General features: G+C 48.2%; 1 protein-coding gene across 2 annotated transcripts in view; it reads left to right on the forward strand.

Annotated features, from left to right (window-relative positions):
* Positions 1-286: 286 nt before the first annotated feature.
* Positions 287-14084, forward strand: part of CDH1 (cadherin 1) — a 77890-nt gene continuing 64092 nt past the window's right edge. Inside the window, exons 1-3 of one of the 2 annotated variants that reach the window (XM_026495091.4) lie at positions 287-592; positions 1909-2086; positions 2957-3071. In XM_026495091.4, the coding sequence (XP_026350876.2) occupies positions 2039-2086; positions 2957-3071 (163 nt within the window). In that variant the 5' untranslated portion in view covers positions 287-592; positions 1909-2038. Of the gene's footprint in view, positions 593-1817; positions 2087-2956; positions 3072-14084 lie in introns of those variants that run through there. The other variant, XM_057314200.1, reaches the window with a different exon arrangement.

The raw sequence follows: 14084 nt of genomic DNA on the forward strand, positions 1-14084 counted from the left end.
GGGGGGGGGAGTGATCCCTTCCAAAGAACAACCAACACACCAAACATTTACTGAGCGGGCACTACCAGGTGCCAAGTATTCTGTTTAGTGATTTTCTTGCATAGCTCCCATCGACCCATTTATACTGATAAGAGCACCTAGCCGCCCAAGGTCATACAGCTGGTGAGCAATTTACTCCATACAGTGTTTCCTAGTTCTGAGCATGCTTAGGGGCTGAAGGGAAACATAGTGTCCTTGTCAGGGTAGCCAAACCACACACATGTGGCTGGCCCCTGGCAGGCAGACAGAGAAGCTATCTGACCTAACATTTGCATGTCTTTTTTTGACTCTAAAATTATTTTCCTAAGGACAGAATTCTGTAGAGAAGGAAGTGGTGACAATAGTGTGGCGTTAAGAGCCCCAATCTGGGGATCAGGAGATTTTAGGCAGTAGTCTTGGCTTTGATATTGACTTGCTATGGGACATTGGAACTTAATTTGCGGATAACAGGTTTGAATGATCTTTAAAGGGTCTTTTCCAGGTCAACATCGAAGGACAGGTTGAAAACTACAGCTCCAGCTCCTAGATGATCTGGAGTCTACATGAGGTGAAGGTAATGGAACGAAGAGTCCTGGAATCAGAGTGGGGTGGGTTCCAGTCCTCCACCACCTCCTACTGGCCTCTAATTCTTTATGCGTCAGTTACGTGTCTATCAAATGGGAATAACAACAGCTCTTCCGTTGTTTTGAGATAATATTAAATGAGAGGGTCCATGTTAAATGTTTAGCATAGAGCCTGGCACAGAAACTTTCAGCGCGCTGCACCTCCTGTTGCTGTTATTACCCGTCACATCTGTATAGAGCTTTTATGGCGCAGGAAACATTGGTCTTGTTAATTGTATGGCAACCTCACAACATAGGAAGGAGTTCGTGATTATTGTTCCTATTTGGAAGGTGGAGAAACTGAGGTTTGAAAGGTGGGTCCTACCCAGTGGATTGATTTGCATACTCACGATCTATGGAGACCAGCAGTTAAAAGGACAGGGCTAGGAGCGCCTGGGCGGCTCGGTTCTTAAGCGACCTAAGCTACTCCACCTAAGCAACCGACTCTTGGTTTCCGCTCAAGTGGTGATCTCAGGGTCATGAGATCGAGCCCCGCCTCCGTGCTTAGCGCAGAGCCTGTTTGGGACTCTATCTCCCGCTCCTTCTGCCCCTCCCCGCTGTGCGCTCGTGCGCGTGCTCGCTATCTCTCTTTCCTCAATCAATCAATCAATCAATCAATAAATCTTTTTTAAAAAGCGGAGGGCGGGCCGCCTGAGTGTCTCAATCGGTTAGGTGTCTCCCTTAGGCCCAGGTCATGATCCCAGGATCCTGGGATCCAGCTCTATATCGGGCTCCTTGCTTGCTCAGCAGGGAGCCTGCTTCTCCTTCTCTCTGCCCTCCCCCTGCTTGTTCTCTCTCTCCCAAACAAACAAACAAACAAACAAACAAAAAAACCCACCCCCCAAAAGAGGCACAGCTAAGTGGACCACCTGGCTGCCTCAGTCGGTAGGAGTGACTCTTGATCTCAGGGTCCTGAGTTCAAGCTCCACGTTGATGGCAGAGCCTACTTAAAAAAAAAAAAAAAAAAAAGACGACGACAAAACTACATGAAGAGTAAATTCCTTTCTGTCCCCAGGTGTTTGTGAGGCACCGGGAGGCTGGGAGGGAACTTGGAGGTAACAGGAATCGAGGAACCCCTATTACACATCCTGATTCTAGCAACTGCCGGTATTGGGTCATTGGGCGGGAGAGGCTTGAGGCGGGAACGGGGGCGGGCACTCCGCCCCCAGTCGGCGGAGTAGGCCGAGGCCGAGCCCCGCCGCTCATTGGCTGTGGGCCGCAGGTGTAGCCTCAGCCAATCAGCGGTGCCGGGGGCGGTGCCTTCCAGGCTCACCTGGCGGCTAGGACGCAGCCCAGCTCATTGGCCTCGGGAACTGCAGAGCACCTGAGTTCGCGGAAGTCCAGCTGTGTTGTCGCCCCGCCAAGCTCCGCTGGACCCGACCCCCGCTCGGCCCGCCATGGGCCCTCGGTACCCTAGTGTCTCCGCGTTCCTGCTGCTGCTACAGGTACGTAGCGTCCCCTGGCTTTGCGGGGGCCGTCTTCCGGCCCCGACCATCACGCGCCCCGGCCCCCTTCCTCTCTATCATCGGCCTTTCCTCCCTCTTGTCGCACCGTCTTCTTCTAAGAAAGTTTAGTTTCAAGAACGGCCTGGAAGCTGCGTCGCGCTCTTGTGCTCCACGGAGGTGGGAGTGGGAGCGGGTGGAGAGCGAGCTCGCTTTCGCCCACTCGCGTAAATACTCGAGGTGTGGGGGCGAGCCTCCCTGAGGACTCGGGGGACCCCGGGGTGGCCGCAGTACGGGCTAGGGGCGGGCAGTGGGGGTCGTGGGGGGTTGGGATACAGAAAAGGGGAGTCCCGGTGCAAGTCAAGGGGAGCCAGGAGTAGTGGGGACGACCCCTGAGGTAAGGAAAGGGAAATCAGTAGAAATAAAGGCACCTGCTGTGTAAAGAAAGGGTAAACAGGTATGGAGGCGCCCCTGGATAATAAAGGGCTCAAAAGGTGTTGGAGCGCCCCTCCTTGTGAGGAGGTAGACTTAGGAGTGGGGGCGTTCCCGGTGTGTGGAAAGTGAAGTGGGGAAGAGTAAAGATGCCTTCAGTGGAATGAAAAAGATGGGAAGGAAAGGGGTGCTTGGTGGGGAGGAGCTGACCCAGCAGCCCCCTCTCCCGGGAGTACCTGGGGGCCTGGCGGCAGCAGGTTTCGAAATGAAAGAGTTTGGCGTGGCTGCCTGCCTGCCCTGGGGGGTGGGGGTGAGGGTGGCTCCCTCCTGCAACGCCGACGCTGGGAGCGAGGGAGGGGAGGCGCAGTTGGTTTCGGTGTGGGCGGGAGGGGACCCCCCCTCCCCAGGTCACCCTGGTTTCATACCTTTCCCCTACTCCAGGTCTCATCATGGCTATGCCAGGAGCCGGAGCCTTGCCGTCCTGGCTTTGGCGCTGACAGGTACACGTTCACAGTGCCCCGGCGACATTTGGAGAGAGGCCGAGCCCTGGGCAGAGGTGAGTCCTGAGCCGCGTGAGGTGGGAGTGGGAAGGGTCTGCACTCCCACGCCCCTGGGCAAAGCCCCTTTTTCCTGGTTCAAACAATACCCCTTTGGAATTTACACAGATGTAGGGATCTAAATTTTATCCATGGTTGAGCACTGTGGTTGAGAGGGCTATCCTCGTATGGTGACGTTGGGGAGGGGACATTTACTTAGAAGCCTTTAATGTGTCTCATATTGCCCTGACCACTTGAGAGACCATCTGTCATTTCGGGCTGTATTGGGAGGAGGGGGCTCAGTAATTCCCCTTTTGTAGATAAGGAAATGGAAGCTTAGAGGGTGGAGTCCACTTGCCCAAGGTCAGCAGAGCAGGAATTTGAAGGAGGTCTGACTCTCAGGCCCCATTCTGTACCATCTCAGTTATGAGGTGCCCTCTCTTGGTTATCAGGTTCTGGCATTTGCTCAAAGAGGTGAAAACATTTCCGTACAGTTACTATTCCCCCAAGGAATAATGGTTTTTTTTAAAAAAGCCCGATAGCTCTGACTCAGGGAATGAAAAGGCACGCAATGTGTTTCTGGGCCTTATCACTATGATAATCAGGATTCTAGAAGGTTGCTGTATTGTACTTAACTGTTCCCCAGGAGAGAGAGAGCAAGGGAAGCTTGGTTTCTCTTCTGGTTTCACTGACTCCCAGATGCTTCTTTCCTACCAAACGACTTCTTCCTCTTGATCTTAGTTGATGGGGCAAGTATTATAACACTTTTTCAAGTGAGAAGTCACCCACGATTCCCGGAGGGAATTCACTGTATTCTCCCAGTCTTTGGTCACGTGAAAACTGCAGCAATCATGCTGTTATGTTATGTGAAGATTTTTTGAATTTTGGAAGTTGTTACAACAGTGGGCGGCATTTTTTTTTTTTTTTTTTTTTAAACAAACTGCAGCTTCATAGATTAAACGTATTTGCTTTTCTGGGGCCTGTGTTGTGTGGAGCTCTCTATTGAGTCAGAAAGGAAGTGTTTGTCTGATTTTGCAGTGGGTCCACCATTAGTCGATGGTTGATACTCTGCCCAGCTCTGTGCTGGGCACCCAGGGATGAATTGAACAGATACAGAGACACTTCAGCCTCCTTTTGGTATGTCACATTCCAGCAGATTATGGAGAATGCCCCAGAACCCACTTAGAGGGCACCGTGGGACATGGGCATTAGGTGCCAAAGAATGTGGGTTGTTTTGATGGCTGTCAGTGGGCAGTGAGGCCTGGCTTCTTGGGGGAGACAAAGTTGACCCAGCCTTGAAGATTGAGGCAGGGGTTAGAAACTGGGAGTGTGAGTGCGTGTCTGTATGGCGGTGTTCCAAGACAAGTGCTGGTCACTTTGTTTTCCTGCACCAGGACGTTTGGTAGCTTCATAGGTGGGTCAGTCTGGCCAATAATATTAGTACATAATATAAATATTACCGTTATTTTTAGTAGCAGCACCTATTCCTTTTGAACCAGACTTTGGGGCAAGTGCTTCCTTTTACCTAATTTTGCTTTATGAGGGTAGGCACCATTTTTCTGTCGATTTTTGCAGGTGAGGAAATGGAAACATAAAGCAATTTAGTAATCTGCTCAGAGATACACAGCTGGCCTTTCTCCTTTTCTCTCCCCTTCTTAATAATCTTGGTGGGGGGGGAAGATAGCTTTGGAGAATTAGTGTCCGCTATGAAGTAGATGTCGTCTTCACTGTGTGCCTGAGACAGTGGAGATGTTGATATGGCAAGACCCTGAGGAGAGGAGGGGTGGTGATGGAGATGGGTCAGACCAGGTGGAAAGTGCAAGGGGTCTGTGGTGGGTGATCTTGGTGGGAGAGGCCACCTCTGCGAGCTCCTCAGGTGGCTGGTTTCAGTTTCTTTGTATCCAAGACCCACCCCACTCAACAAATTTTCTGACATTTCACTGTTTTGGGCTTTCCTACCAGTCTGTGTACAATTCCCCAATTATCCCAGGATAGAAGTGCCCTTCTGGCAAAATCACACATGTGACCTCAAAGGAACTGGCTTTGTGATTTTAAAAAGGCAGCTAGGAGAGTTAGGGTGGTAGCCTCACTCTTTGGACAGTCCAAGGAAATGGAGGGAAAACAGGGTTTGACCAAACTCAGGGTACCCTGCAGTGTTTTGATGGGATGATGGTTGTCTTCTGTGAGTTGGTTCACCCCACAGTCTCAGCCTTGTATTTATTTCATTGGTTTCTCTTCAGGTTCTAGAATGGAGAATGTTTTAAAAAACAAACAACGGTAAGCCGGTTCTCTAGAGTTTCTGATTATTTTTCTTTTTTCCTAGCACAAACTGGCTTGAGAAACCCAGGCTATTAGACAGTTTGGGATCTAAGAAGTAGCCTTGTAGTGCCCTCAGCTTTAAGTTGATCGAGGTGTGGAGGGAAAAAGGCAGCCTTTTAAACTGATGGCTTCCTTTCTTTGCTTCCTCCACCCCCTGGTTTTGGGTAAACAGGGTTTATGTTTTGGGTTTGAGCTCTAGCTGCTTGATGAATTGACCTAGCTCACAAGCACCCACTTGTGTGGATTAAATACATCCATTTCCCCTTTCTAAAAGATGTGTTGAAAGGTGGTAGAAACAGTGTGCAGACGTCCTAATTAAACTAGGCTTTAAAAGAAAAAAAGTTACAGAAACCTGCTTTGGGATCTCCCTTACATCATCAGATCCCCTCTCTCCCGCCCTCAGACTCACTTCCCCATTACTCACATCTTGACAAGGCTTGGGCTGAGCTCACTGAGGAAGGAGACCTGGGTCTCCTTCGTGTCAGGGAGAAGTGGAGGCTTCCTTACATACTTCCTAGGTAAGGAGTCTGCCTGGCTCCCCCTTGGGGCCTGTCGGACCTGCCATGCCTCTGCCAGGTGGTTATGGAAATCCCTGTTTGCTCTCCGGGGCTTTATATTGGGTGATCTTTTCTTCCGAAATGCTCATCTTGGTGTCTGTTACACATTCCCTTCCAAGCGTAGCCCCAGATAAGCCAGACGCTGAAGCAATCAGCTCTCACATCTCCCAGGAGCTGCCAAAACCCTAAAATCCCCGAGAGGCACCTGTCACAGTTCAGACTTTCTGGGTTTCCACTCTGCCTCAACTTCCATCTCCCTTCAGGGCTTTGGGCTTTCAAGGAGGGGAATGAAGTCTGTATGTCTGGTCAGGGTAGTTTGAGTAAGCACCTGAAAGATCCAGGTTTGGGGTGCCTGAGTGGCTCCGTCAGTTAAGTGTCTGACTTCAAGCTGAGGTTCTGATCCCTGGGTTGGGATCTAGCCCAGCCCACACTCAGCGGGGAGTCTGCTGTTCCTTCTCCCCTCCCCCCACTCGTTCTCTCTGTCTGTCTCTCAAGTAAATAAATAAAATCTTTTATTTTTTTTAAAGATTTTATTTATTTATTCCACAGAGATAGAGACAGCCAGCGAGAGAGGGAACACAGCAGGGGGAGTGGGAGAGGAAGAAGCAGGCTTACAGCAGAGGAGCCTGATGTGGGGCTCGATCCCATAACGCCAGGATCACGCCCTGAGCCGAAGGCAGACGCTTAACCGCTGTGCCACCCAGGCGCCCCAATAAATAAAATCTTAAAAGAAGATGATCCAGGTTGCCTTTCAGCTCCTAGTTGTGTGACCTTGGGTAAATCACTCTACTTCAGTGAACCTCGGTTTCCCCACCTGTGAATGGCGGGGGCAATAATACTTAGCGGTTTGTTGTGAGACTTAAATGTGTCTGTTCGTTTATTTGGCTAGACAGCAAGTAAGAGTGCCAGCACTGGGCTAGACTCTGAGGTTACAGTGATGAATAAAGCAGATGTGGGCTGAACATAAAGCAAGTGAGATGAGGTAAAGAAACATGAAAGATTCATTAGGTGGTGCCTCATATTTCTTAGGACAGAGTAGGCACTCAGGTATTTTTTTTTTTTAAGATTTTATTTATTTATTTGACAGAGATAGAGACAGCCAGCGAGAGAGGGAACACAGTCAGGGGGAGTGGGAGAGGAAGAAGCAGGCTCATAGCAGAGGAGCCTGATGTGGGGCTCGATCCCATAATGCCAGGATCACGCCCTGAGCCGAAGGCAGACGCTTAACCGCTGTGCCACCCAGGCGCCCCCGGCACTCAGGTATTTTAAACAAATGAATGAATTAATAAATACTTATTATCCCACATACTTTTTTTTTTTTGTCCCCTCTTAAACTCGTTGGCCTCAGGCCAGTCCAGATGGACTGGTTAGAGGTGAGTCTGTGAACTTTCTAAGACTCCTGTGAGGACTGCCTGCTCATTCAGTGGTTCTGGAAACTGCGCTACCTCAATAAGTGTGTCCCAGGGATACAGTGTGCTGAGTGCTTCTCTCTGAGAGCCAGAGCACAGAGGCGGGAGCCCTCAAACCTGAATCTGGAAGGGGAAAGGTAGTCATTTTTAAGTGTTTTTCATCTTTGGTCAACTAAAAGAAATTCTCCTAGTAGGCTTTCTTCCTTTTTCTGTCTCTGTTTCCCTCTTTTCTTGCTAATTAAGTTTACCTTTTATACACCTTAGCTCAGGCTTGCTACTGTGGGGAGAGCTTTAGCCACTCTCTTTTTGCACATTTCGTCTTCCCTTTTCTTCCTCTTACCTACCTCCAATCTCCCCCCCCCCCCCAGGCACATTTCCATCAGAAGTTTCTTGAGTCAGACTGCCTAGATTGAAACCTAGGGAAACCCCTTGCCCACTGAGGCGTTGTTGGCCAAGGACTTTACCCTCTAAGCCTTAGTTTCCTCATCTGTAAAATGGGCATAATAGTACCAGGTACTCAATGAATATTAAATATTAAAGCCCCTGGTGTATTTGGTGCCTTCTGTTTGAGTTTCTACCCTGTGTTTTACCTTTGGTTCAAACGTTTTGCTGTGTTCCTTCCCACCCAGTAAACCAGCCAAACCAGTTTCCTCACTCTCCCTGCTTCTGTGTTAAAGCAAACACTGCTCTGCAAACAGTGACTAGACCAAAGTGCCATTTGCTAGGAAAGGCAATTCTGCAGCGTTTTCTTGCTTGCCACTGTGCAGTGTACCTGGGTGGGGCTGCCTGTGGACCTGCTCATGAATATTGTTTGCAATTGGAGTGGGAGGAGTGGTGCAAGGAGCAGCTGGGATGGGAAAATCAAAATGACCTTGAAATTGTTAGCCTCTGTCTATAGTGGTTGTTTTTTTTTTTTTAAGATTTTATTTATTTGAGAGAGAGTGAGCGAGCATGGGGGGAGGGGAAGAGTGAGAGGGAGAAGCAGACTCCCCCTGGAAGGGAGCCTGATGACATGGGGCTCAATTCCAGGACCCCTCCACCCCAGGACCCCAGTATCACATCCTGAGCCGAAGGCAGATGCTTAACTGACTGAGCCACCCAGGCACCCCTTCTGTCTAGTTTTGAAAATTATTTCATGGGGCACCTGGCTGGCTCAGTAGGTAGAGCATGTGATTTTTGATCTTGGGTTGGAAGTTTGAGCCCCACGTTGGGGCTTTCAATTTTTAAAAAATAAATAAAATTATTTCGTAATACATATGTTTTAGGATACTGTTTCCCCATTGCCAAAAATGCTCAGCCCCAGCCCCTGAGAGTACAGCTCACCTGCACGGCTAAGTGTTGAATGACCTGGAACGCTTCAAAGATGCAGATTTGTCCTCCTGCAAATTCACTGAGCTCCATTCTCTGAGAGTGGGGTTCTGGATATGGCATTTTTGAAAGCCCCCCCCCCCCAGGTGTCCACTGCTGCCACCAGATTCGTTGCCCTGGACAACTCCAGTAGCTAGGTCAGAAATGTTTGATAAGTAAATACCTGGTGCCAGCTGGGGTATGAACATCTGATTGTCCAGCTTAAGTAAGGCCAGGGATCCAAGGGACCCGTGGATCCAGAAGGAATAAGGCTGGTCCTTCTGCCATGCTGGCAAAGGAGTGCTCTGTGGGTGTGGAATGGAATCAGTGGGGTAGGAATGAGGGGACCCAGAGATGCAGCCAGTGCACATATACCTCCCCAGTGTGTAGCCAGTGTTAGGGATACTGACTTAAGACCCAGCCCTTGCTCTCAGGGAGATGCAGAAATCTCTGAGACCCCTGCAGAGGGTTATTTCAGTACCTTCTGAGAAGGGCTGTGTGGTGGGGAAGTGTTCAGCAGTCACTTTGGGGAGTGAGAGGGTTTCAGCCAGACAGAGAAGGTGAACAGGCTCTCCAGGAATTGGAAATGGGGTGCCCAAAGGCATGGCAGGGCATAAAGGAGCCAGGCTGGAGCTGGGTTTTCTTGGACAAGGGTGGGTGGGTAGCTCGCAGGAGAGGATCCCAGGATGTGACTGCCTATGTAGGCTGCAGCCAGGCTATCCCAGGGCCTTGGAGTTTAGTCTGCAGTTAATAGAGGGTTTTTTCTGTTTTGTGTTTTGTTTTTTAAGTAATCTCTGTGCCCAACGTGGGGCTTGAACTCACAGCCCTGATATAAAGAGTGCCATGTTCCACCCACTGAGCCAGCCAGTGGGTTTTCTCCTTCTGTTCTCCCCCTCCTTCTATTCTTTTAGTAGACAAATCATTCACTCGGTTAAAAAAATATATATATATTAAAAAACATGTGGTCGACAGTGAAAAAGCCTCCTTATCACCCCAACCCAGGAAGTGGCAGAGGTGGGGAGACAGTCCTGTACTTTTATCTTCCAAAACCCACGCTCTCATCGTGCCCTTCTTGTGCCTGGTTGCCAAACTGCATCTCCAGTGGAATCTAAGTCACCTTTCTAAGGGTAAGGAATTCCCTCCTTCTTCTTGGAAAAGATGTGTTTATACATTTTGTATCACTGATTTTAACTGTGATGCTGGAATTCAGCTGATTTTGCTTTTGAAGAGCCTCTTGTCTTTCATATGTGGGTAATTTCCAGCCTGTTTCCCTTTTACCTCCACTTCCAAATAAATGCTAGCTGAAGTGTCTTCAAATTTCTGGATCTCTGAAAATGGAGTTCAGTTGGCATTCAGAATTAGGGGTTGGGAGGGAAAGTGTCCTAAACTAACTGAGGTTCCAACTGGGACGTTGCAAGGTGTGAGAGAGATCTGGGCCTGGATCCCTGTGAGCTCAGGTGTTACTGCTGGGATCTAGCCTGTCTGGAAGTGTTGAACCTGTTCACCATGAGCAAAATCATAAACAGTGGCCAGCACAGGACCCTGTGGGATAATTGGCCAAGGGCTAGATAATAATTAGTGGGCTTTGTAATTAGGAGAGCTTGTAACAAGCCGAAAGCCTTTTAGATTTATGGTACCTAGGCAAGTTGAAGGCTAGGGAAAACACCTGTTTCTGTGGTTTGGCATTCAGACACACTCATACACCTTCTCTGTTCCCGGAAGAGTTTTCCCGAAAGAAGTTTTAGAGTGTCTTCACCTGGATTGCAACAGCCTCCTTTTCGGTCTCCCTGTCTCCTCTGCCCCTCCCCCCAACAGTCTTCTCTCCATCCAGCAGCCAAGAGTGATGGTTTTTAAAATTTAAGTTACCACAAATAGTGAATAGTATGTTGCACACCTGAAACTAATAAACTATGTCAATTATACCTCAATTAAAAAAAATAAACGTTAGGGACGCCTGGGCGGCTCAGTCATTTTAAGTGACTGCCTTTGGCTCAGGTCATGATCCCAGGGTCCTGGGAGTGAGTCCCACATCGGGCTTCTTGCTCAGTGGGGAGCCTGCTTCTCCCTCTGCTTGCTCTGCCCACCACTCCCCTTGGTTGTGTTCTCTTTGACAAATAAAATCTTAAAAAAAATTAAAAATCAGGGGCGCCTGGGTGGCACAGCGGTTAAGCGTCTGCCTTCGGCTCAGGGCGTGATCCCGGCGTTATGGGATCGAGCCCCACATCAGGCTCTTCTGCTATGAGCCTGCTTCTTTCTCTCCCACTCCCCCTGCTTGTGGTCCTTCTCTCGCTGGCTGTCTCTATCTCTGTCGAATAAATAAATAAAATCTTAAAAAAAAAAAAGAGAGACTCCTGGTCATATCCTTATAAAAAAAAATTAAAAATCAAAATCTGCCAGTGGCTTCCCCATTTCACACAGAATGTAAGTCAAAGTCCTTTCTATGATGTGCAAAGCTTCCATTGATCTGCACCCCCCCCCCAACACTTCCCACACTCCTTACCGTCATTTCTTCTTAACTGTACCTAGAATGTAGTGGGCACACTTCTACCTCAGGGCCTTTGCACTGGCTATTACTGCTATCTATAATATTTTTCTCTGATATCTGCATGGCTCACTCACCTATTTTATTTATTTTTAAGTAAGCTCTATGGCCAACACGGGGTTTGAACCCAAGACTCTGAGATCAAGAGTTGCTTACTCTACTGACTGAGCCAGCTAGACACCTCATGTCTCACTCATTTAGGTCCAAGTTTTTGCTCACATGTCACCCTCTCAGTGAAGCCTTTCTTGAAACCCTTGAAACTATTTGAGATAGTTACCCCTTCTCCTAGCAGCCCCCTTCCTCCTCCTTTTGATTTTCCTCCATAGCACTTTTCATCATCTAGCATGCTATGTATTTCAGTTATTTCTTCTGTCCATTTTCTGTCTCCTCCCAGTAGAATAGAAGCTCCAGGAGGCCAGGGAATTTCATCTTGTTTAGTTCAGGCTATATTGCATCTAGAACAATGCCTGGCACATAACAGGTACTCAGGAAGTGTTTGTTGAATGAACAAAAGACGTTTCAGAGTGTATGTATACATCTGTACATATTTCTTACATGTAGAAACTATTCCAGGGTGCTTTTGGTTTTAAAGAAAAGAGAGAACTTTGTCAGTATGAGCCATAGAAGGACATGAGGAGGGGATATTCACAGGCATGTGTCTGTGCTTGGCACTCCCCAGCTTCTCTGAGCCCTGCACACCCCTAGTGTAACCTTACCTAATTGTCTTGTCACGAAACAGCTTGCAATCTAAAGTCTAAAGGTCAGAGGAGCCCTTTCTGCCCCACACTTCTTGGTGTAAGGAAGCACCAGATCAAAATCTAAACAGAGATCCGAGCCGGCCAGAGCCATCTGTTTGGTTTCCTATTGTCCAGGTAACCCCTTCCCTGAGCGAGACTCCCAGATGCACCCAACACCTTCTTCCTGGGTGTCTGCAGCATCCTTTGGGGCCATTAATTTTTTAAGACCTGGTATCCATTCTTCTCGTTCTTGGCAATGCACAGAAGCCTGGAAGGAACTTGTTGTGAGATGCAAAAAAACAAAACCCCCAAGACAAAAATATAAAGCCATCTTAATTAGCTCACGGCCAAAATACAAATCTCACAACTCCAAAATCCATCTAATCAGTACATGCTGAGAAGGTGGGGCGCCTGTGTGGCTCAGTTCGTTAAGCATCTGCCTTCGGCTCTGGTCATGATTCTGGGGTCCTGGGAACGACTCCCTGCTTAGTGGGGAGTCTGCTTTTCCCTCTTCCTGCCCCCCCCTTATGCTCTCACTTGCTCGCTCTCTCCCAATTATATTTATTTATAAATAAATAAAATCTTTAAAAAAATACTGAGATGGTACTGTAGGGCAGTATCGTAGAAATCATTATGTAAGATCCATCACCCTGTTTTTAGGAGGGTAACTACCTAATGTGTAGAGGTGCCAGGTCTAGCAAATAAAAATACAGGATACCCGGTTATATTTGAATTTCAGATAGTGACTAATTTTTTTTTTTTTAAAGATTTTATTTATTTATTTGACAGAGATAGAGACAGCTAGCGAGAGAGGGAACACAAGCAGGGGGAGTGGGAGAGAAAGAAGCAGGCTCATAGCAGAGAAGCCTGATGTGGGGCTCGATCCCAGAACGCCGGGATCACGCCCTGAGCCGAAGGCAGGCGCTTAACCGCTGTGCCACCCAGGCGCCCCTAATTTTTTTTATTAGTATGTCCCATGCAATATTTGAGACATACTTACTGAAAAAATCATTATCATTTCATCCTATATTCTCATAAACAACACTGCACTGACAGGTACTTACGCTGTGTCCAGATCTTCCCATATGCTATCTCTCTCCTTTAAACCTCAGCAGCCAGTGAGAAGTGACCGTCGTAGCTCTGAGAGGCTAAGCTAGTTGAGGTCAGGCAGACAGGAAAGAGGAGAGCCTGGCTGGGTGTTCTCGTGGCTTTTGGACTCCAGGGCACAGCAAAGCCAGTGCTCTTTACAGCAGAAAAAGGCAACTAACCAGATGGTCTGTGATTGGCCAGGTGTGGAGGATGGGTAATTCCTGCTCTGAAGGTCTCAGGGGGAGAGGAGTCCTTCCAGACGGCGGTGTTCTGTCTGATCACCGAACAAATTCATGTTGGGCACCTGCCAGCACTAGTACTGTGCTTAGCTAGGCACTGAGGATACAACGGGACAAAACCCCCAAATCCTTTCCCTTATGTAGCTTCCCCTCTAATCAGAGGAGACAGGAGGAGATAGCATGGTGGTCTGCGGAAGGAGAAAAATACAGGAGGAAAGGGGATAGAACTAAGAGTGTTGGAGTGGAGGGGTTTGGGGGAATCATCATTAAACGACATTTATGTAAAGACTTGAAGGAAGTAAGGTGCTCAAGAGGTGTTGGAATTGGACTAGGTCTTTGAGGGAGGTGGGCTTCCCACATTGTTTTAAGTCTGTATTGATGCCATTTAAAGACTATTCTATTAAAAAAAAATAAAAGACTGTTCTCTTTGTGTATAAATGTAAATCACTATGTTGTACATCGGAAATGAATATATTGTATGTCAGCTACACCTCAGAGGGGGAAAAAGAAAAGGTTAATCTCTGGGCAGGTATTTTTCTAGAGGAATAATCCTGAGAGCTAATTGTCCCTACATCTCCTTTAAAGGGTATCAGATTTAAACCAAGATCTAATGCGCTTTCCATGCCACCTGCCCCTTGGTGTATTGCCCAAGAGGAATAGGGCTCTAAATCTGGTTTTTCTTAACCTCTTCATGCAGAGGGATGAGATTGTCCTAAAGGCATCATGACTCTTGAGCACATTTGGGCATGTGGGTTGGGGGGGGGGCACATTTACACATATACCGGTGTCCCAAG

Source organism: Ursus arctos, unplaced genomic scaffold, assembly GCF_023065955.2.
Source record: "Ursus arctos isolate Adak ecotype North America unplaced genomic scaffold, UrsArc2.0 scaffold_19, whole genome shotgun sequence".
Taxonomy (NCBI): Eukaryota; Metazoa; Chordata; class Mammalia; order Carnivora; family Ursidae; genus Ursus; species Ursus arctos.